The 23,547-nt window shown below is 39.7% G+C and overlaps 1 protein-coding gene across 1 annotated transcript in view; it reads right to left on the bottom strand.

Moving 5' to 3' along the window:
• The window catches only part of spon1a (spondin 1a), a 77,634-nt gene that overhangs the window by 34,416 nt on the left and 19,671 nt on the right, over positions 1-23,547 (bottom strand). Inside the window, exon 8 of the mRNA XM_044347524.1 lies at positions 19,538-19,686. Within this exon, the coding sequence (XP_044203459.1) occupies positions 19,538-19,686 (149 nt within the window). The remainder of the gene's footprint in view (positions 1-19,537; positions 19,687-23,547) is intronic.

Here is a 23,547-nt window from a genome sequence, read left to right as displayed (position 1 = left end):
GAAAAGTTGTTAGGCCCAGCGGCCAAGTGTCTTTTTTGACGGGGGCCCGGCGCGGGCCAGCAACAGACCAATGGCAGGATTAAAGTAGGGCTCTATAGTTTCTGACATAATGGAGTCACGGACTGAATCGTGGAATTGAGAATTTAAAAAAGCTATTACACAGTTTCCGTAGGGCCCTGCATTAAATCAGTGCTAAATGCTAAATGCTGACTGGAGATTTCAAAATATGACTACGTACGTGTGTTGTCATAAATACAGTAAGTCATTTATTTAAAAAATTAACAGCTATAGCAGAGTCTTACAAAGAATCTGACAATGTACAGTCTTGGAATGCTGTGTCAAGGCAAGCTGTGTAGAGTATATTGAGAGGGGACCCCTATTAACTGCATAACCTTCTTACTAATGGTTATAACTTTACAACACAACGATTAGTAACCCCCAACTAACTCTTTTTAACAGGGCAAAACACCATGGTACATAACAATTTGTGACAATAAACAATTTGTAACACTAATGATTGTACATTTACAAAATTACACCGTCAAACAGCATGCTAGATACAGCTCACTAGCTAGCCAGGTAGCTCTGATATTGAGATTCCTGAGATTCAGATTGCGAGTTGGGCAAAAGAAGCCTCCATATAATTAGTTATCGGGGCAACCTCTGTCAGCCTTCGAATGCCCTAGGTCTCTAGTTTGTGGCTGTAAAGTTTCATGAGGCTGCGATTATCCTAGAGGTCACAATAGGTCATTTTATACAGTGAGGTCAAGTTTCAAAAAATGGTCTCACTACGATGAAATGGCTACTATGGGTACTAACATCATCACACATGAATACAATTGGGCTCATTGAATCCACAAGAGTCTTGGCTTTCCAGTCATACCCAATTTATGCAATTCCAAGACACCAGTATCAGTGGTGTGGTGTTTCTTTTCAGCCCTGGGTAGCTCTGTTTATTTTGGCCGTGAGCATGCGCCATACAATGTAGCAGAGAGCCAGCTGTTGGTGGCTAGCAGCTAGGCTAAAAGTTTAAAAAAGTATCTTTTGGTGGCCACTTAGCTACTGCTTTCACTTTACAATTATCACCACACTACCACAACAATCAGTATATGTTTTGCCTGCCTTCAGGTGGTAAATGTTATCTAATAAGGAAGCAGCAATTGGGCAGAAAATCCACCGATCTGGCAACATTTCTTTAGTGTAAAATTTTACACCCCAGATTCAGTTATTTTCAGTGTGCAGTGTCAACCAATCAAGGGCCACAAGGAAAAGCCAAACATATTACACACGTACTGCCATCGGGCGGAGAAAAATACGCCCTTCGGCACACAGACAAAGATTGTAGGCAGCTTTTCAATGAAAAAGTTGTTAAAAACCTCGGCTATAAAGCAGGAAACAGGTGTGGGTGGGGTTGTTTCAGTGAGCTTATCCATGGTATTGAATAAGAATCTGGGGTTGTGTCTGTTGTTAGAAATCAGATCCGAGTAATAATTCGATTTAGCTTGCCCGAACGCATATTTGTATTTAAGAAGTGATTCATTCCAGGCCTGGTGAAATACTTGATTGTTTGAGTGCCAGAGTAGAATCACTGAACCACGGGGTAAAGTTGGGTGAGGAGTTTTTTCTGGCCTGAAAGGGGGCTACACCTGAAGGAGTGCACCTAGTAAAGTGCTATTTAGTATATTTGCTAAGCTATCCAGAGAGCCCGGGTAATTATTCAGTTTTGTGACAGCATCGGGAAGGGATGATTCTAGAGCTGCTCTTGCTAATTTATTAATAATGCGGCTCTTTTTGGGAGGGCAATGATATTGAGAAATGGAAGGCATATGAACATTAAATTGAATCAGAGAGTGATTGGATAGTGATGGAGCAGAGGAGGAGACTGAAAGTTCAGTGACAGAGAGACAAAAGGAGTAGAAGTAAATCAATGGTGTGACCGCTGTGGTGTGTGGGTTCAGAGACAGCCTGCGTAAAACAAAATATCAATGATTGTTGTGAAAGCTCAGTTTACTGCATTGGAAGTGTCATTAAAACAAATATTAAAACCACAATTGTAATGATGCAGTCAGCACAAGTCACAAGATCTGAGATAAATTCTGAAAATTCATCCAGGATTTGTGGGCAGGCTCAAGGGGGATGATATAGAACAGTAATGTCGAAAGACAGGAAGTTTGTGTTAGGCAAGGGTGGAGAGAAGGACATTAAAAGCACCTCAAATGATGAGCAGAGAATGTTACTTGTAGTATGAAAAGAGTATTTGGAGCCGTAGATTAGTGCAACACTGTCACCTTTTTTATTGGCACTGGTGATATGGGAGTATAGAAAATTAGGCGTTGACGCTTCAGCCAAAGTCAGTGCATTATCTATGGATAACCCAGTTTCACAGAGTCCAAAAATATTCAAACCGTGTTCTAGGATTAGATCATGAATTTAAAGTGCTTTGGAGCCTAATGATCTAATGTTAATAAAGCCAATTTTAGGACAAGTATTGCTGTTAAAAACAGGTGTAACCTTCACATGATTCAGGTTGTGCATATTCTGTTTGTTTCTATTTGAAAAGGATTTTCTCTTTACGATGAGGGTAGGGATGTAGAATACTTCATTACCTTGATTCATAGGAAAGCAATTTGGAACAGAATTAATGTCTTGAGAGAGTCCATGCCCATTAAATGGACCCGTGGCATTGGGCCTATGAGGTAACCACTCCTGAGCAGTAATATGATTATGGGAAGGGGGGAAATTGCAGAGAATAGTGTTATGGTTGAGTTTGGAATATTGATATATTAGAAGGGTTAACTGTATGGGTGATTGACTCAGTTGCAGGGAGCAGCAGTGTATAAGGGGCGCAATATGGAATATGAGAGGCTGGCGACTAATAACTTACCACCAGGGGTCCGTTTCACAAAGCAGGTTCAACAAACTCTGAGTCTAATCCTGAACTCTGAGTTGATCTACTCTGAGATAGGAAACTCTGAGTTTCCGGTTCCAGAATAGCTGATTTGAGTTAGTTTAATCAACTCGGAGTAGTTTCACCTGGAGTTAAGCACGTGCACCACAACTATAAAAAGCCAGCATCAATTGAGCCCCGATTCAACGAGTCACCATGGCAACGGGGAAGAGGAAGGCTGCGTTTTTCGACCCACTAGAGCTAGAAATCTTAATTTGCTCATACGGCGAGTTTGAGCATGTTTTCAGAAAGAAGTGCAATACAAAAAGTAAAACCTCGACATAATCTCATGGGGGTACCTCATTTTGATCATGTTTTACATTGTAAAGTAAATATTAAGTGGCTGTTTGACTGAGCAGCTGTTTTATCCCCAACATAATGCTGGTTTCACACACATAAATGTCTTCTCATCTACATCATGTTCTGTTAAATAATCGAGCCTATTTAAACTAACACAGACTAACACAACTACTCAGCCAACAGAAAGAAGGCAGATGCCCGTAAAACGGGTGGTGGTCCAGCACCGCCACCTCTAACGGAGGCAGAGGAGCTGGCCCTAAGCCAGAATTTAGGAAGGCCAGTGGCTGGCTCCGACATTGTACAAAAAACTTCCGTTTGCAAAGAAACGCAGCGCAACACACAATATCTGCTGGGATGTGAGAGCATGACTACGATTGGTAATGTTGCAAATGTAAGGACGGATTAGGTTGTGTATGTAGATGATGGACTGTGACGTGAAACGGTACCGCTCAAAAAGATAATTGTCTGGAAATGCTAGAACATCTATGCGCGGTCTGATAACCATCTCTCAACGAATATTTATTCTCTGCGCAGTAATGCTGCACCTTCATCCACGGGATCGTTATCAAAAGGACATGCCATGTTAGTGAAAAAGTCGCCACTTACTGTGCCTAATGGACTTCTAATATACTGACTCTGATTTTTTTAATGATTTTTTTAAATGATAGACGGCAGAACTAGGCTACGCCAAAACTCGCCTGCTGACTGAATGAATAAGGAAATCAAATGGAGTGTGTGGTTCTGAAAGAGGGCGGAGACTGAGAGAAACTCGAGGTTCATTGAGAAAAACCTGGTCCCGACCAGGTTAGGTTCATAGAGTCTGTTACTACGGTAACTGACCGAGAGCTTAAGTTACCCCTCTCTCTGAAACAGGCTAGAGTTAGCTTTGAGTTACCTCCCTTTTTGAAACGGAAAACTCCGAGTTTCCCTCATTTCAGGGTTAACAGACTCTGAGTTTTCATTAAACCTGCTTTGTGGAACGGACCCCAGGTAGATTACGGTGAAGTTCATTCGATCTAAAAATTTCACGTTGGTTCCAAAATAGGTGGAAGTTTTCCACCAAGTTCATTCAATGAAAGGAGCTGAAAAAACAGCCATAGTTGCAGCCGATGGTGGGGATTGGGCCCTAGAGAACAATCCCTGTTTCCCAGAGGATAACAGAGCGTCTATCAGAAGTTTTAAGTCTGTTTTCAGGGTCTCTGACTTTTGGCTGCTTGTGTCATTAATTCCTGCATGCACTACTCAATATACAAATGAATAAGCAAATAAATAGTAGCCAGAGGTTCAAGTTCAATTAATGATATCCATATAGACACATACATCCATACATACCAAGCATCAGCAAGCAATGCATGAGAGAACTTTTTCTTACAGGGACATTTTGCAGCTGCTTCATGCCTAAAGTACTGTTGTTAGCTGTATCTAGACATTACACTTTTTTCAGGCTGGACATAAAAAAAGTCCAAATCCTTTCCAAACCTTGCCACCAAAAGACATCCACACTCCTTTCTTCAAAATACGATACAACTTAGCAAAAAGAGAAGATATAGCACCATTAAAAGAAGCTGTATTATGTAAAAATATAAATATGTATCCAGTTTCAGCATTGGTCAATACTAAATATTTAAGGACTCAGATTGGGATCAGGGCAAAAATTTTTGACATTGCTAGTTACATTCCTAACTCTCTCAATCTCTAACTCAAACACACATCACGAGCACTCTTTTTCAGTGGTCTCACATGAGTAGACCTACAGTAGCTATTACAAAGCATTAAAAGGGAACACCACCAATTTTACACATCAGAGTCTGTTTACAAATTTCTTGTTCTCTTGGGGAGTATGTCAGCGTATGTGAAAAAAAATTGTATAAAGCCATTTGTGACTCCAGAGGGAACTGAGTGTAATCTGATAAATTGCCTCAAGTAATGTCACTTGAGTCAGCATCAGTTGGAGTTAAAGACTACAAGTTTGAAAATGAAAAATAAAATCTGATTGTGTGGAGTTAGAAAGAAGTGCAGTTACCAGACCTCTATAGTCTGCACCTTATTTCTGCTTGAGGCTAGTGGTTCGAGGCTTCATTAACTGCTACTAGCATAACAGCCCAAGCGGAAAAAAAATGATATCTCTGGTTCTACTGCGTCAATTTTGATCATTTTTTTGTTTTTACACAATCCATCTTGAGTCTGACAATCTTATAGGAGTGCAATGCTAAATTGGTGGATTTATCTTCTGTTGTGACAGACAGTAAAAACAGTCCAGTGTCTGTTGAATGGACTGAACAAAAATAACAAGAAAGCCCCTAGAATTAATGTGATGCACGGATTGGATAATAGCATTTGTCGGTAACCTTACTGAACCCAGCCTATAAACATCTGGAAACACATACATGCACATTCTTTTTGCTTAGTTTTAATTAGCTTTTGACAATAATCTTGTAAAGAGGCTACAAGACATGAATATCAACAAGCAGCTGACTCTAAGGGTTAAGAATTTTTTATCCTATATAATAAGGGCCAATCCTCGTCTCTACCCATTATTATTTGTACTCTACATAACTGATTCTAACTGCACTCATCTTAGATGCTTGTCATCAAATTTGCAGATGATGCAGCACTGGCTGATATGATACAAAACAACAATATAACCATTTACATATCTCCAATCCACACCATCTCACTCTGGTGTGAAGATGATTCATTGATCTAAAACACCAACAAGACAAAATAACATACACTTTGGATCAGAAAACAACAACAGTAATAAACGGACCTGGAATGCAAACACAGACGCGGAACAGAATGCCAAAGCCCAGCAAAGACGATTTTTATGAGGATTCTCAAGAACTTTGATGCAGATATAACAACACAAAAAAGCTCTTAAGACTTTTTACACATTCAACCTCCCATGCTGGGGAGGCCCTCAAACAAAGAACAAACTTATCAGGACACTGTTGCTAGGAAAAGTTCAAACAGTCCCCAATATGACACGGCTTTCAGAACACCACATTGGATCTCTGGTGAAGGAAATCATTGCTGATCTATCTCATCCCTCACACAATGAAGGCACCATCCTGCCCTCAGGCTGCCACTTGCAGCTCTCACTGTCTCTCTCACTCACAAACAAAAAGAACTGTCACATCATTTATTCCTAAAAGTACCCACCTACTTAACAGTGAGCAACCAATGGGCTGATGAACAAATTGCTAGGAATTCTGTGTTTTGTATGATTGCACATTTATTGTTTAACAGCTTTACACTGTCTTCCAGTTGCATTTCAATTGTTAACTGACACTTGTATGTGCAAGACCAATGCCCCCTGGCCTAAATACATCTATTCTACTCTATATAATTTTATGCAAATTGTATAAGATACATAACAAACAGTGCATCATGTAAGAAATATCCCCTGCTGTGTAACAAAACCAAGAGCTTAAGCTTTATGACTTTGACACTTTGTGTGTGTGTGTGTGTGTGTGTGTGTGTGTGTGTGTGTGTGTGTGTGTGTGAGTGAGTGAGTGGGTGGAACATATTTGAAATCGCGCATCTAAATTTTGAATTAATCAACATTAACAAGGTCCCTGGAATGCATCTGCTATCCATGAAATGTTTATTTCAAAGAGAGACTCTTAAGGGTTGTGTTTTCATTAAACAGTGATGATGATAATGTTTCCCTCAGTCTTGCTTGAGAAAACAGATGAGGTAGCGCAGATGACCGGGTTCCCAATGCAAATAAAACTGTATTAGCATCTTTCATGCCCACAAAGCCAGTCTGACACTGAAGCAGAGAAGATTGTTCAAAGACCGCTGTGGAAATTGCCTATATCATTCACACAGTGTCTGGTGAAAAATGATACTAATGGCTATCCACAGCTCCTGGTGGATATGCTAACAACGCGAGGGAGGCAACATCCCCTCACTCATTGCAATAGCAGGAAGACACATCCACATGACGCAGTAACAGCTGGAGCTTCTGCCTTTTCAGATCCCTTTGGAATATCAGCCGCAGCAAATACTCATATGATCATCATGCTAAAAAGATCATTAGTGCTAATTACCATGCAAATACCTCTGTTATTTTTTCACCCTATTAATATTATTGGGGAAGCTTATTTCCTCTGAGTGCAGAACTATGCAGATAACTTATTCATATGCTTTCTCACCACTATAATATATCAAAGTAACTTGACATCGAACATTATGGCATGGAAACACCAAATGAGTATGAGAAGAATGACTACAGCATGAATGTCTATTGTATTTTTTGGTGACTTAAGATGAAAGTGCAATGTGTGAAGCTGAACAAACATTTCCTGAACACTCAATAATAAACTAAATATTGATTTGCTTATAACTTTGCTTTGCAGGATAACTTTGTTTGTATTTTAGTGTCTGCCAGAAGCACTCTGCACAGCCTAGAGATGGCAGAATAGTTCATTCTGTATTCAAACTGGTCAAACTATTCCCTAGGACACAACAATTATGTGAAATTAAGAGCTGTTTTCTGCCTGCAAGCCCCACTTGGTCTAAAGGAGCCTTTTCCCTTGGTGAGATAGAAGCTCCTCTGATGTTGTAATCAAAGTTCTGCTCAGGCATCTCTGATCTGTCTGTCCCAGCACGCACTCCAAACTATTAATAGACATAAAAAATTGCCTCGAAATTCCAATGGGATGCAAGCTGGCTGTTATCAGTGCACAGCGTAAAGGCTTACACAGCCTTCAGGTGTTAATTAAATCTCCACTGACATTCGCTCATCCTGCCCTGCAGAATAAGCTGCAGTTCAGATACTGTGTAGGTGAAGTCACTTCAGTCACACCAATCTTGTTCAAAACAGGACAGGAGAACATCCCGCAGGCTAGGGAGGAAACATGGTGACAAGAGAATCGCCCATGCTTAAGGCAGATGAGTTTGTAAGCGCTGACTACTTCTCTAGAGAGCTGTGAATTGATTTGCTGACCGTGGTTGTCCTCAGTGGCAATCTCTGAGCCTTGGAGCGCAGTCTGGAAGCCTATAGTGCTGCCTGGCACACTCATTCATCAAGCAGCCTGAGCCATCATACAGGCAACTCTAGCAGACCTGGGCCCAGGGCTAGGGGATATTATTAGAGATGAATTGAGGTAACTGCCTTTGATGACCCAGTTCAGACTGTCTGTCGCTCTCCAAGCTTTTCTTCCGATTTACTATCTTCCATTCTTACTTCCAGAATCCTTGTTCTGTAAGGAGGTCAGCAGTCACTGAGGATAGATAGATGTACTGCACTGCAGAGTGTATGGTGATCCTGAAACTACCCACTGCTTGTAAGAAAGCAAATTCTACCAACTGAGCCCTGACAATTCAGATTTAAGCCTCATTTTATCCATCCATGTTTTTATCATATACATAATATCACTACCACATCATTCATCCTTATCGAAGCCCTTTATCACAAACAGCTATGCACCAGAATACATAATTAATATAATAATTAAATCCAACTCAGCATTACCTTCAAGGGAAATACTGAACAAAAAGGATAAACATTGTAAAGGCAAAACATTATTTTGCATGTATGCAAGACGATAGAAACTGTCAGACCTGTAGATAATGTGTGTGACCATTTACCCTAACAATAATTATAAGGTAGCTTTTGCTGTAATGTGTGGATGTTTAAAATTAAAATACATCAAGAACATCTCCATAAAGTGAAAAAAATTAACTTAGATGCTATGAAAATGTAATGGCATGTAAAATTATGTACATTTAAGTACTCAGACCACTGTCATCATGAACCTTTACATGTAAGTAACCATCACATTCAAATGTATTGTATGGAGCTGTGTTCAGCCACAAAACACATATGATTGTAAAGATGCTCTTGTAAATCAAACAGAAGCCAAAATGCAATATTTACAACTGACAAGTCAACTTTTCAATACATTGCGACAATGACTGGCGAATTTCACTGTCCTAAAAGTTCATCAACCAATATGAATTCAGCCAAAGCAGACAAAATAAATGTTAACTTTTTCTCTCTACAGGCAGAGAAGAATCATATCCATTAATATATAACTATTATTATTGTTTGTGTGCAGTGCCCCCACCCCACCCCACCCACACAGAGTAATGAGCTTTTTAATGCATTTGAGGCAAAATAATACAACAATAGAAATGAAAGATGCTGCACTGAAACTAATGGAATAAGCTATATCCTGGAATTAACAAAAGATGTAGCAGTAGAAAAACAGTGTTTCTGGATATTAAATGCCTAAATGTCGTCTTCCTGACTCTTGTGAAAAACTATTGTATACAAATAATAGTGATAATAGTGTTTATAAAAGACAGTTGTTATGTTAGTTTGGTTGTGCTTACATACTCCATCATACATCTTACAATGTTGAGGTATAAAATGTTACTTGTGTTTGATTTGTGTGTCAGGAATGTGTGTGGTTGTGACTAAATGCTCTACTATGTCCTTAAACTGCCAATCACATTCTTTCTCCTTCATCTGTTTGACCCATTGCTGGGAAGACAGACTCCAGATTCCCAACCGACCAAATGATATGGAGATTGCAGTGAATGGGGGGCCACAGAGCCATGGTCTCATTTACATAAGGACAACATAAAAGGTAGAGCCATTACTGCAAATAGATTTATCAAGGCCACCTCATGAATAAAAGATCATACAGACCTATAATGGAGGTTTACTGTATTTAGCTGGCCTTGATCTTATAAAGATATAAAAAAAAAATTCGGGAAGTCTCTATTCCATATCCCAAAAGCTCATCAAGGAGAATCAGTACTTGTCATCTGAGAGCACTCTGCGGGCTTCTCTCTCCGTCACCTTAAATTGCCACTTCAAAAACCTTTAAAGGGAGTATTTCATCAAGCTGCAATTTGCGACGGACACACCAAATGTCAACCAGCGTTAATGTACAATAAACCACAGCGGCTTCAGTTCCTAACAGATGGGGCAGAAATGAAATGCACTGAGTAGTACTTCGAGTATGCATGTGAGAGGCATATGGTCTCATACATTCATACATATGTCTCTTTAACCACGTCTACACCTTCTCTACTACTCAGTTATTTTCTTATATGTTCCACTAAAGCAATTTCTCTCACTCTGTTTTCAAATCCCTGTCCACTACTTATGAGATGTGTAGCAGTTTTGACACTGACAAACACAATCATAAATCAACAAATGGATAGCGACACATCAAGTACGACATCTGCAGTTAATTTCACAAATAAATAAACTCAAACGCACGCACTCAAATGCATATGAACAGATAAACACATGATACACCAACAGATGTATTAATAGCTTTGATTAATAACTGATAAAAGAGGGAAAGATTTCCCTTGGAGACACAACACTAACTCAAAAAATTCCAATGTTTAGCATAAATAAAAATTTGAATAACCCTAAACTGTTTCATTTCACACTCACAGAAACTGACAAATATTCAGATTAAAATTCAGAGATACGTAATAAGACAAGCAAGGTCAATATCTAATCCTTGGATGGTATGATGCACAAACAGGAGGGAAAGGAGCAGTCTCCTCTCTCCTTTGCCTGCTAATGCTCTCTCATTCCATTCAGTTCTCTGGACACTGGGATGGCTTTATCAAAGCTGCCTCCGGCCAAGATGTCTGAGATTCCAGAATAATCCAGCTTTTATCCCTGTGACTGTGTATATAGCCCTGAGTCCTGAGCCAGCTGCACCAAGGATCGTTAAGTCAACATTAAGAACCGCACACATGCACAAATAGAGGTAGGACACATGAAAACGGCATCAAATCGTACATTAACCTGAGATACATGCAAACACCTGCCTGGGAAACTAGGAACACATCTCTGACTTCTTCATTGTGAAAGACATAAAGAAACCACTCACATGCCCACACAGTGTGTATGTGCATACTCAGACACACACATGCACATACACAAAGCACATATTGGCTAACTCTACCCCACTGCATTTCAAAATGGGCTCTGCCTCTGGCTGTACTGCTCGATTTCGGCAATCATAATAACAGTCCTGGAAACCAAGGCAGGCATTAAGGTTTTTGAATTTTCCCAAACAGGAATATCTCTGCTGGGCTCATAAAGAGAGCTGACAGGCCAAGAGAAAACTGCCAGCTGAAATTAAAGAATGATTTCCTCCTAAACACTGGTGTTATTTATTTATTTTTTTCAACAGGCAGAAGATATCGAGAAAACAGAATATTCAGCAAACAGAGGAGTGGGGTAGCAAGGGGAGAAGTGGCCATGGGGGGGCTGGTGGTAACACCCACCCACAGGCTAGCTGGGATTAGGACTATGAAGCAGAGCTGGGGAATGTCTGCTTGCTCCTTCACCCACTGTGATTTGGCATGGTCCGCAGTGGCTTGGCAAAGTTTGATGCAAAGCTGGGGTCAGGACTTCACCCTCTGGGAGGCCCCTTTATAGCTAATTGCTATCCCACCGTGGCAAACCTGACCTCATGCAGCAGCACGCGCACGGAAAGAAACCCGAGGAGCAGGACAAATGGCATGCTGAGAAGTGAAGTGAAGTGAGTGAAGACAATAACAGAAACATAGAGAGACTGAAAAGGAGCCTGCAGCTTATGTGTGAGTTATTCTGTTAACATGTCCTGCATACCACTCTGTTGTGTCCACAGGGGGCTGAGGTAGTATTTTGAAGAGAGTACAGTCCTCATCATCACATAGCAACACATGATATACTCACATATCACATACTTCAAACAAAACTAAAATCCTGTTGACATACATGCCCAAAAGAAAAAGCCTGAAAAAATTAGAGATGATTGGCTGACATTGCCTCGTAAAATACAGCCATCAGTGTGTCAATTTCACATAACTGATTCTAAACATTTAATTTGATAAATAAATTACAGCAAAGCAAAATTGCCTTAATTGCCCTCCCAAAAATGGACATATTTTGCATAAATATCGAAGATTTTTTTATCCACATTAAAATTGAATGATAGTTATGCCTCTGGCAAAGATTCAGTACATGGCCTCCTTTGAGAGTGTTTGATGGGTGAGTTTCCCCTTTCTGTGCTTCATTATATTATAACATGGTTGAGAAAGGATTTAGCTTAGAGGCACTCAAGAGGAAAAATCCAAACCACTGTGAATCCTAACAGCATTTAAACCCCCAGCCCCTACACAACTTGACCCCTTTTAGCAAGCCACTTGTGTTTTAGTGTTGGTGATTTCATACAATAAAGAATACAGCACAATTCCTTCCATATGGGTACACTGTCTCATAAACACCTTTCTACACATTTCAGTGGTTATTCTGAAATCATGAACTAGACCCTTTCATGGAAGATAAAAGGGAGGAATTTCATTGATGTATCATACATGCTTGCATGCTGAATGGACCACCGGATATTCTCTTATAAACCCGGGTGCAAGATAATTAGTGGCCAAGGAATTAATCAAATGTGGGAGCTTAAACACCTATTCTGAATGACATCAAGGTGAAGACCAGTTTGATCTCTCACTGTTTGATGAGAGATTGGATCTCAAAAAGACATTACAAAACTTAATGATGCAAGAAAATAACTGGGCCCTTGTCATTCAAGCTTCTCTAATCTGTTGGCCTTATACAGGTCTTATAGGAAGCATGCTGGCAAGGGGAAAAGATGCAAATTCACCATCGCTCATTATCAAAATGTCAACTAATCAACTATCAAATTAAAACTCATATGGAAGTGTTTTCTTGGTTAGGGGAGATTGTGCTTTTGTAATGTACAATATGTGTTGCAATGTAGCTATGTATTTGAATTGTGCTCATGTCAAATAACTGTGACTCAGTTGTACACTCAAAGGAATGAACTTTGTGTGTGTACTGCATGAGCACACTTAACAGCAATAATACAACCACTTCTCTCCAAGACATTGCACCAAGTGTGCAATTGTATTGACAATGACAAGAATGAAACCCAGCTATGTCACAAGTTTCATTCTCCTAGCACTCTGTGGTGCACTCTTCAGACAAACATAACCTCAGAAGATCAGAAGATCATCTACTAGCATCTACTAAATAATTACATTGTCTGTCCAGAAAAAAACAGATTCTGATATGAATTATGATTGGTCAATCCTACCATAAGAGGTAAATTGAAAGAGTACCAAAAGACACATGGGAAATACAGATTTCAGTGCAGTGAGAAGTGGTTGTGAAGCAATTCTCCGTATACAAGCAGAAACAACGCATACACACCTGCTCATTCAGTGAGAGTCAAGGACCCAAAGGAACCGGCATATCTATTATTCTCTGCCTACGCTCCTGACTGCAGGCCTCCCACTTACAGATGGCAGACCTTACCGTTCTCACAACAACTGAACTGCAAAGTTATCATTTGAATCCTTGTAAGGTGCACAGAAAGAGAAGTAGGGGGAGACAGATTAATAACAAGCTTCTATTTTATTCCGTAATACCTGTTGTTCTTTCCTCATCATGCAAACTAAATGTGTGAATTAGCTCTAATGCTCCTTTCAGACTGTGAAACAACTTCAACTTGGTAATTTGATTGTGATAAAATACAAGTCGCAATCAGCATTAGAGTTTTAACAGCTATCATGTGAGTCCAACTCAAAAATATCCTGTACTGACTTCTTACATTCATCTAGGGGTATTTCAGGAGTCACTCAGATGATCCATGAAGGTAGCGCCCCATTCTGTATCATATGCACATTAATTCTTATTAAATAAAAAGATGCCAGACAATGTAATAAGGACCATAACACAGGTGTATCAAGTGACACTGATCTGTATTTCCTGTCAATCTGTAATGTCTCTTTTTAGCTCCAGCCTGAGTTGTGTTGTCTCTGCTCTGTGGCACAGCTGTGGAGCTGAGGATAATAGAGGATTCCGTAAGCGTCCGTACTGTGCAATAATGAAAAACGCCCCATGCTGCGAGAGGAAATAGGAGATTTTATAATCCGTCTGAGGCCTTGGCCCTGGTCGCTGGTCCATGGAGACCGTCTCATTAAACTTCTCATTAGTGACACACTGAGCTTCTGTAATGACTGAATGCATATACAAATCACCTCAGACATGAAAGAAGGGACAACAACAATGGACCCAGGCTGCATCCCTGTGCTGCCAAGTCCTTTGATAAGAACATTTGTACTTGGCAAATGGAACTGTATTGCACATCTGTTTACAGTCTGGGAACAATTTGTAAAAAATAGCTCCCCTATTGCATTCTCTAACTCACCTAAGCTACTGTATTCATTACACCTCAAGACATATCACCTACTTAACATAATATCTAACTAAACGCAAAGAATCTCTCTCTGTCTATCTATCTGTATATATATTTGTATGTTTGTCCTTTGCATAACTCGAGAACTGTTCATCTGATCTACTTCATACCTGGTGGATGTATTTCTGAGGATCCAAGGAAATGCAGTGTCAAATTTGGTGCAATTTGGACATGCACTGAATAAACTTTGAAAAAATAAAGTGGGGTGGGGCTTCTGGGTTCTGCGACTGCATGTCATGATCAGAGCTGTACAACCCTGCCATGAGAGAGAGGAGGTTATCTCTTCTTTTGATAACTTTAAAAGTTAGGCTTTTTGTCAGCTTCCTGACTCATTTTAAAAAAGACAAGAGAAAAAGGGAGAAAGGGTGAGCGAGCTGAGAGCACGAGCGAGCAACAGCGCTGGTGAGGAGAGGCAGCGGTGGAAAGCTTTCTCTTAGAGAGAGAAAGCCTGTGAATGACAGAAATACCATGTTATTTTCTGATTGTTTCACAGCAGTTACATTCTAAAGCACAAATAAACAACCATCATACACTCAACAGATAATTTACTGTGGAGACAGACGCTCTTAGTTTCTGTTTCATTTTCCTCTTCTGCATTTCTCCTTTTCATTCATTCATTCCATCCAATTAATGCAGCAGTAAATACAAAGAATAACAAGACAAATCTTTGTTGTTTTTTTCTCATGTGTAAATGCTGTTTATCAAACATGGCAGCTGAGAGACAGAGAGATAGAGAGAGAGAGAGAGAGAGAGAGAGAGAGAGGGAGCGGTGGAAAGCTTTCCCTGAAACAGAAAGCCTGTGAATGAGATAAATGACTGACCAGTCTGCAGTGTTTTCATGTCACCTTTTAGTATCAGCTCAGTGCAAGAAAAGTTTTTTCACATGGCATGCTGAGCTAAACTCAGGAGAGACTCAGCAGCTACACATTTCTCTGTTCTCTGTTTCTCTGTTTAGCGTCGTCGGGTTAGGCTAACCCATTGTTGCTAACTTTGGAGCTAACCCTCTTCACCTTTCCAGCGGTTGGGCAAGGCAAACAACAGATGTGACTTCTTTGTCTTGAGAAGCTGCAGCATTTGTTAACTAAGACACTGTAGCTTACGCTGTATATTTACTGCCAGATTGACAACTTACTGCTAACACTCGCTCGCACTCCCTCAACTACTCACTCACTACACACACATACGCACTACCCTATTGCTTAAAAGGAGCTACACTACCGAGAGTTTCCCAGGCAACAACATAAAGGTTGATGGAACAGCACCCGGCAGAGAAGTAATTTTTTTGGCCTGGCAGGGTTCTCGTTGTACAATCTCGTCTGTACAATTATAGGGGAAACACACCTCACATCAATAGTATTAATTTTCCTATGTGTTGAAGCAGCGAAGGCCAAGCAATCAGCGTGTTCCAAACAGGCACATTTTGAACGGGCACAGAACTAGTACTTACTAACTGGAAGATACATCAAATGCGATCTGCATTGCTGGTGGCAAGCTATCATAGATTCAATCAAAGCACCCTCTCATCCACTGTGTATTATAATTTTCCGCAGTTCCTTTCAATATACTGTGTAAATTCTTAAAAGGGCAGTAACAGTCATACTTATAATCTCTGGCCGTTTCAATATGATGAGTGGCATGGTGTCATGATTGCTTGTGTGCAGTGCAGATGTGCAGAGAATGGCTGTGGCTGAAGGCTGTGTTTCAGATGGCTCTGACATGCAATCATAATTTTATTACCAGTCAGTCACATTATAAGGACTGAAACAAGCGGGTGTAGCAGTAGTTAACAGCTACTTTTGGAAACAGAATTTTTGCATCAGATGGACAAATTGAATTCAGCAAAGTGTGCATGTCATATTATTACTGCACTTTTAAATATATGTAAATGTCTATAAAGGAAATTCTAAACACATAAAAAATACTACGGCTGTTGTATGTAGTTTTGCAGTTTGATCAGTTTAATAAGGCTCCAATCTAAAGCTGGATTCATTCCCAGAGGACAAGCACATGTAAAAAAAAAAAAACATTCCACCACACATGTGATGAGCAGTAGGAGTAAGACACATGATACAGCACACCCTTGTCCCAGCTCTGAAAGGGTGACAAACTCAGATATAAAATAAAGCCATCACATTCTGAATTGACGTAAGCAGGATAAAAAGGGTTCTGTGTATGTGTGTGAGGTGTGTGCGTGTGTGTGAGAACATGTTTGCGTGGTCTGCATGCCTGCTTGGCTCTGCAAATGAAACTTTGTATGAACACTCTGATCAGTGCGCCCCTTGGCTGGAGTGGAGCCTGGCTATGAATATCAATTTTGCATTCATCGCTAGCTGCTCCCCCTGACGCCCCACCTGACACAAAAGCGAATCAGCTTTCTGTTTGTGTCAGCGTTTCCCAAGAAGCTGCACGGCTCAAAAGAGGGAGCCTCCTTCACCCAGCCTCCTTACCTCAAGGGCATTGACAGACGCTGTGCGTTGAATGGGTTGTATAAAACTGGATACAATGAATGTGTGCGATCGTTGTCTAAGGCAAAAAAACATTTTTTTAGCTTCTAGGTATCAAAGCAGGTGTGAATGTCAATCAATAGCAACCCATACGTCACGTGAGGCAAAATGACATGACAAAAGGTCAGTGCAAAAGTGCATATGTAATTATGCCCACTTACAAACACACTAACAAACACAAAATTACACTACTTAAGCCATGTAAAGAGTATTGAAAAAGGTTGATTATTCATTGGCTTTCTGTCAGGCAGTGAATAAGGGCATGCTGCTTGCTAGTATCAGACCAATCAGGGTTTTTATTGATCGCTTGTGTAATCATCACCCAGCATTCATGTCAGCCAATCCCACTTCACTATTGAGCAACTGTTCTTGAAAACCACAGCATGCCATGCTTGGTGATACGACCAGGGGTGGTGAGGAAAGTGCTTCATTTTTTCCTGTTCAATCATCCTATTCTCTGATATGAGAGGGGCCATAGACTGTACAATCCAAATGTTGTCTGTCCTGTACATAATTCTCAGCCTACCTGTAGAAAGGGGTTGGTTCTTTGCTTTATGTGCTTGATCTTATATGATCAACTGTGTGGTTAAATTAATTTTGCTGTAACTGTAAACATAACATTTGATCATGTATAATCATAAAAAATTATGGTTTTCAGCACACTTACTGTACTGTTCAATTAACAGGAAACACAGGTGATGATCCAGGCTGAGAGATAAGAACAATATAAAAAGAGGAGTGTGCTGTTATAGCAGTGGGAAGGCAGGAATGACACAGAGACCCCATTGCTCACATTATGCTCTCATTATCTGCTGTGACTCCAGGTCTTCAATATTAGCCAACAATAAGCACTCTGCAGGACCATCTGCTCTGCCAGCACTGGTTATTTTAAGACTGTGAGAGACAGCCATGGAGAAGAGGGAAAGAAGAAAGATATACCATGCTATTTGTGGAAATAATAAAGAGAAGCGAAGCCAAGAAGGGAGAAAGAACATGAGAAATGGAGTACAAAAATAAATATAAAAATTATAACTTAATATATAAAAGTAAGCTGAAAGCTGTGAAAGGCAGTTGAACCAGGCAGGGAAACAAAGTAAAGTTTCCTTGAGCACAGTAGGGGAGATGTAACTGTACTAATTAAAGAGATACTTTAATGTGATTTTGAAGCTGTTAAGTAAATAAGATGACTCTACAGTGATGAAACATCAATGCTGGTGTTAATATTGATATTGACACCAAATTTATAAAAAAAAAATTGGAATTTCATGGGTTGAAAATGGCTCAACCTGTCATCTGCTGTTTAAAATCAGCCCTGAAAAAGGCAAGGCCAATGCTGACATAGAGTTGACTGCTTGTGAGTTCTCTACGTCATGAAATTTATATAAATGGTAGAATAATAACACCCACGTCCCCTAGCCCCCACCCTTGAGTGTGAGTCTGTGAAATCATGCAGCCTGCCCATGCTCATTTTCAAATATATGCTTATCGAGACAGTTTTAGCATCAGCAGCTAAAAGCAGCTAACACCAGCACTGACCTGCTGGAGGAAATCTCTCCGTCTGTGACTGTCTGCGGGAGGAAATGCTGCTGGCAGCCACAAAACAGAAATCCTCTTCGCATTTCTTCCCGTAGCTCTTTAACTCTCCAGCTGTTTGTCCCTGCAGTTCAGCTGGTAAAATCTTGTTTTAAAACATTAAAACATGGTGTAACTGGAGCTCCACTGTTACTGAACCTGTTCATTGCATAGCAGCAGTGGACCGCAGCTCTGCTGTTCTGCTCCGGAGTGGACAGTCACAGACGGAAAGATTTCCTCCAGCAGCAGGTCACTGCTACTGTTAGCTCCTGAAGCTAAAACTGTCTTCATGTGAAAATAAACCAAATTAAACACAGACAGTTGTATTAAAAAATTACTTCTGGCTTGTTAAAATGTTGTTGTACTGTTTGTCTTCCTCTCATCATTATTATTATTATTGTTACCTTGCCCACTTTTTAGCATTTTTCAAAATTATGTAGTGGGTGGTTTTAGGCTCAGACCTGGAGGTGAAGTTACACTCTACACAGTCATTTCCTGTATTTCCTGTCACCTCCAAAGCACCTACTGAGTGTCAAAAAGGTATAAAAGGCCTAATTTCATGACACACTACACATTGATAACTCCTTCAAACCTTTTCTTTTAACATCCAAACCAGGTTTCAACAGAGGTATTCCCCTCCGATCCTGTGTGTTGGTTAAGTGTACCCAGTAGATGTAGAGGCGGGCTAAGAATAGCGTAGATGCTTGAAAACACTAATCAATCTGGACAACAATGTCAAAGCAATTCATCCCATACTGATCTCAGGTGTGCACATCCTGGAAAATCCTTTGTGGCCCCTGCAGTGTTATGCAACTCGTCTCCTATCAGTTTAAGTCAAGGCAAAAATATTCAGAGAAAGCAAGTTGAATATTTCTATAAATAAAATATTTTCTTTTCTTTTCTATTTTATACACAACATGCGTCAGTCATGTCCTTGTGCTGGAGAATCTTACCTTCTGTCTGATCTCCTCCTCCATTTTGACCGGGGAGCCCAGCTCAGCAACCTGTTTGACTCCGTCACTCGCAAAGCCTCCATATTCCCACAGCACATAGTTCCTAGAGTGGGATGAACCAATGATGGCTGACCAGTGATTGGCACGACCTATGAAGTCAGACAATAAAACATGTCATTAGTTGGACACTCAACAATTGGCACATAATACTTTGCCCCCGTAGTGACCCATCAGTTGATTGGATCAGTCTACTGATTGATGGACAAAACATAGTTTTTATGATAAACAGTGACTTGTGTCAGTCTAAATTTGATTCCTTGTTGCTGCGACACACCTACAGTGTATTACTTAAATTTCATGCTCCCTCATAATCCTCTCACGCATGTATATGCCTAAGTGACATATGGAAAAAGAGACAGTGGAGCTCTATATCTGCCCCCATATCTGTAAGGATATGGAGAGTGCAGCAGTGGTAGTGATGATCTGTGATGATCCACCACAGATGACAGCACAGGCTAAGGCAGACTTGAGCCTTACGAAATTAATTTTGAATCAGTGGAGTGAAGTCTCGCCCCGCAATAGTCTCCACTGCTGAGTAAGGCATAATGGGGCATGGAGTACAACTGCTCATCTAGCATCGATGGGATGGGACATCCTTATTATCTCACTTTAGACCCCTCATGATCCAACATGTTTACCTCAACTGTGCGTAAACTGTATTATTTCATGGTGAGTGTTTGTCTCAGAGTTTGTTATTATATATATATATATTATGTCATGGTATTAAACTACATCAGTCTGAAAAGCACAATGATGATGACAGACCTGATAAACATATAATATATGCTTGAGTCCATGTGGGTCTATCATCACCAGTTTTGGATGGAATAAACTACAGTTTCATTTGACAGCTTCTTGTCATCTACCCAAGATGAAAGGTTATTATCATGCCATGTAGAATCCTTTACAAGGACAACTTCACCATTTGTCTGAACACTAATATACCACCTGTTTATTCAAGGTGCGGTTCATTCAAATAGGTCATAGGTCTGGCTCTCATCTTTGTAGCCTAAATAGAGTCCATACTGTAATTACTGTGCAGTTCTGTAAGTCACCCTCTCTGCTTTCTTCTGGTTTCTAGAGTTAGTCTGAACAAAGATTAATCGCTCTCGTAATTTAATCCCTGTGTTTGGCAGTATTCCGGTAATAGAAAATTGTGGAACTTTTAACACAATTTGGATGTTGCAGGCATCACTAATGTAGTTCAGTTTCAGCTTTTTTGTTTTTCACTGAAATCTGGAGGAATACTCATAAGCATACATAGATGTATAGAAATCATCATAAATGCATTATCTGAAAATACATTTTAACATGGTTATTTAACAGCTGAACAACTGCACTGTTCAGCTTGGTAATGATCAAAATGCCCAAACCTTTCACTGACTTTTTACGAGCTCAAATATTTTGTCTCTATTTTCCCATTAAAAACATACTCTAAGACTAATTTAATAATCTTCCTTTAGTAATGTTCCTCAACTTAAGATGCTATTGCTCTGATGAAAATCAGATGAAAAACCTGTCAGTATATCCACATGAATACATGACAGTATCCCTTGCTTAAACTGTGAGCTCAACAGAAGTAAAAATGTACAAAATGTATTGACAATTACAAGCATGTAAAGTAATTTTTAAAGATTTCTCTGTTCTCCATCACTGAACATAATCAATAACCATGGTACTTGTCATAGCTAAAACTGCTCTTCTTGGTGTTCCTGCTTTGTCATCTACTGACTATAAATACATTCGTTAAAACCTTTTCTGATAAAGTTAGGGTTTGAGTTACAATTATGATTCATATGAATTTTTTACTGTTGGATGGCTCACAGCTCTTGCTTTTATGCAGTGCCTCAAGGTACAATGCTTAATCTTTTTGCCTTATATATGCTATGTCCTGATTACATAAGTATATTGTCATGAGAGAAAAAATCTATCCTATTCTTAAAATGCTTGCACACATTTGTACCTTCCAGTCAGCCACGTTAATTAATTAAATTAGATTCTTCACAACTGTAACCTTTATTAACTACAGAGCCTGTCCTCCCAAGAATAACAACCCTGTAGGTTGTAAATTCAGTAGCCAAAAACTACCTATGGTTACGTTTGAGTGACAGACACCATCTAGAAACCGTAGTCATTATGACCCGGAGAAATGACAGGGTGCAGATGAAGTCTATATAAGGTGACTTCCTTATTAGCAGGAGGCGAGTTGGGTGGATGGCTAGATAACTGGTTGGTAGGGCTGTAGTCTGCTGGTCAACTGGTCGATTAGTTGGTTGATATGCTCTTCTTCTTCTCATTGGTCGAATAATCTCTGTGTTATTTTCATAAGGATAAAAGTGCTACATCAATAGCTTTCCAGGAGTAATCCATTAAAAACACCCCTGTTGTTTTCAAAACTTTGAACTCGCCCAACCTAATGGAGAGTGCTGGGTCTAACTGTACTGAACATTTACTGAATCTGTGTTTCTCCATAATGATAACAACGAGAACCCCCGCCAGGCCAAAAAAAATAAATTTTAATATTTGATATCCATTCGGAAATCGATAGCAACTAATCGATTAGTTGAAGATTATGTATGATTTTAGTCGGCCAAGATTTTCTTTGGTTGACTACAGCCATACTGGTTAGATGGCAAAAAGTGGACTTAGCTGCAAGAGACCACTGTTCACAACATTTTAACGCAAACATGATCTTTCCCTAACCCTAACCAACTGATTTTTGTGCCTAAACCTAACCAGATTTTAACCACAGTGTTGTCACATAATAAAACATAATTATTTTTAACAGTGATTTCTAACGGCTTTGGAAAGTGGCATATGTTGGAAAGCGGCATATTATGCTCCAATGGTCGTTCTGGAGTGCAGGTACAAATGACCTATGTGATGGTTTAATTTGGAGAACTTGTTGTAACCGCAGCAAGTATAAAAAAAGGTAATTGTATTTAGCTTTAAGCATTTTTCAGTCATATTCAATCTGTCCTTGGTTGGCTAATTCAACTCAATGAGCCCACTTTCAGGGCTTTCAACTTTACAGTAAGCAACATACGTTTATTTTTTCCATCTAAGGAACAAGAGTTAGATCAATACAATATTTCTATGGTACCGCAGGGATTCCAAATAACACCATTTCATATTACTATGACGTCTGTAGCGTCTGTTTTTCTGTCCTAACAAAGACAGATACAACAACTCGAATGTTTTCAGAATGCTGCAGCAAAGATTTTAATTTGACCTAAGAGATGGGAAGTAATTTCTCTGCTTTTAGAATAATTTCATTCATTGCCTGTTTGTTTTAAAAGTCTATGACTTTATTGATTACTTTTAAAGCTTCCAATAATCTTCCTCGACTAGCATTGTCAATATAATCAATGTCAATATAGGACCTGATCTGAATGTGTTTTTAGCAGTGAAATGTGTACTTTTCTAATTGCTTGCTGAGGCTTTTTATTAAACATGTTTGAGATCCAGATGCCTCTTACATATGTGCCTTGCACTTTATGGGAAAATGTCTTTAGGTTTTAATTGTCATGACCCAAATGCATGTTTTTCTTCTTCATTAGTTAGTGTTATCTAATCACATTACCTACACTAGCTAAGAGATTGATAGCAGGTGCCTCTCAAAGTCACAGCTGGGCACCATGACTAATCATCCATCTATCCATAATGTGCACCAATTTGGCTGACTAGATTATGTGGGGTTACTTCTCAACAACAGCTAGAATGGCCAAAAGCTGTGGTTTTTAGCTAGGAGGAATCTCTACAAATCCAGGGGTCTTAGTTTTTCCAAGTACCTGAAAATTTATGTGGAGCAGGAGACAGGGAAAAATTTAACAAAGTTAATGTTTCCTTGAAACTGATTGGAAATGTGGATACTTGGAAACTGAGAAAGTGGAGATGATTGGTGTCCTGTGTGTAGGTGGACCAGGATAAGAAATAAATGTTTTAGATTT

The sequence above is a fragment of the Thunnus albacares genome, chromosome 1, assembly GCF_914725855.1.
Source record: "Thunnus albacares chromosome 1, fThuAlb1.1, whole genome shotgun sequence".
Lineage (NCBI taxonomy): Eukaryota > Metazoa > Chordata > Actinopteri > Scombriformes > Scombridae > Thunnus > Thunnus albacares.
Note: the sequence above shows the minus strand (reverse complement) of the source record. Positions and strands in the feature narration are given on the sequence as shown.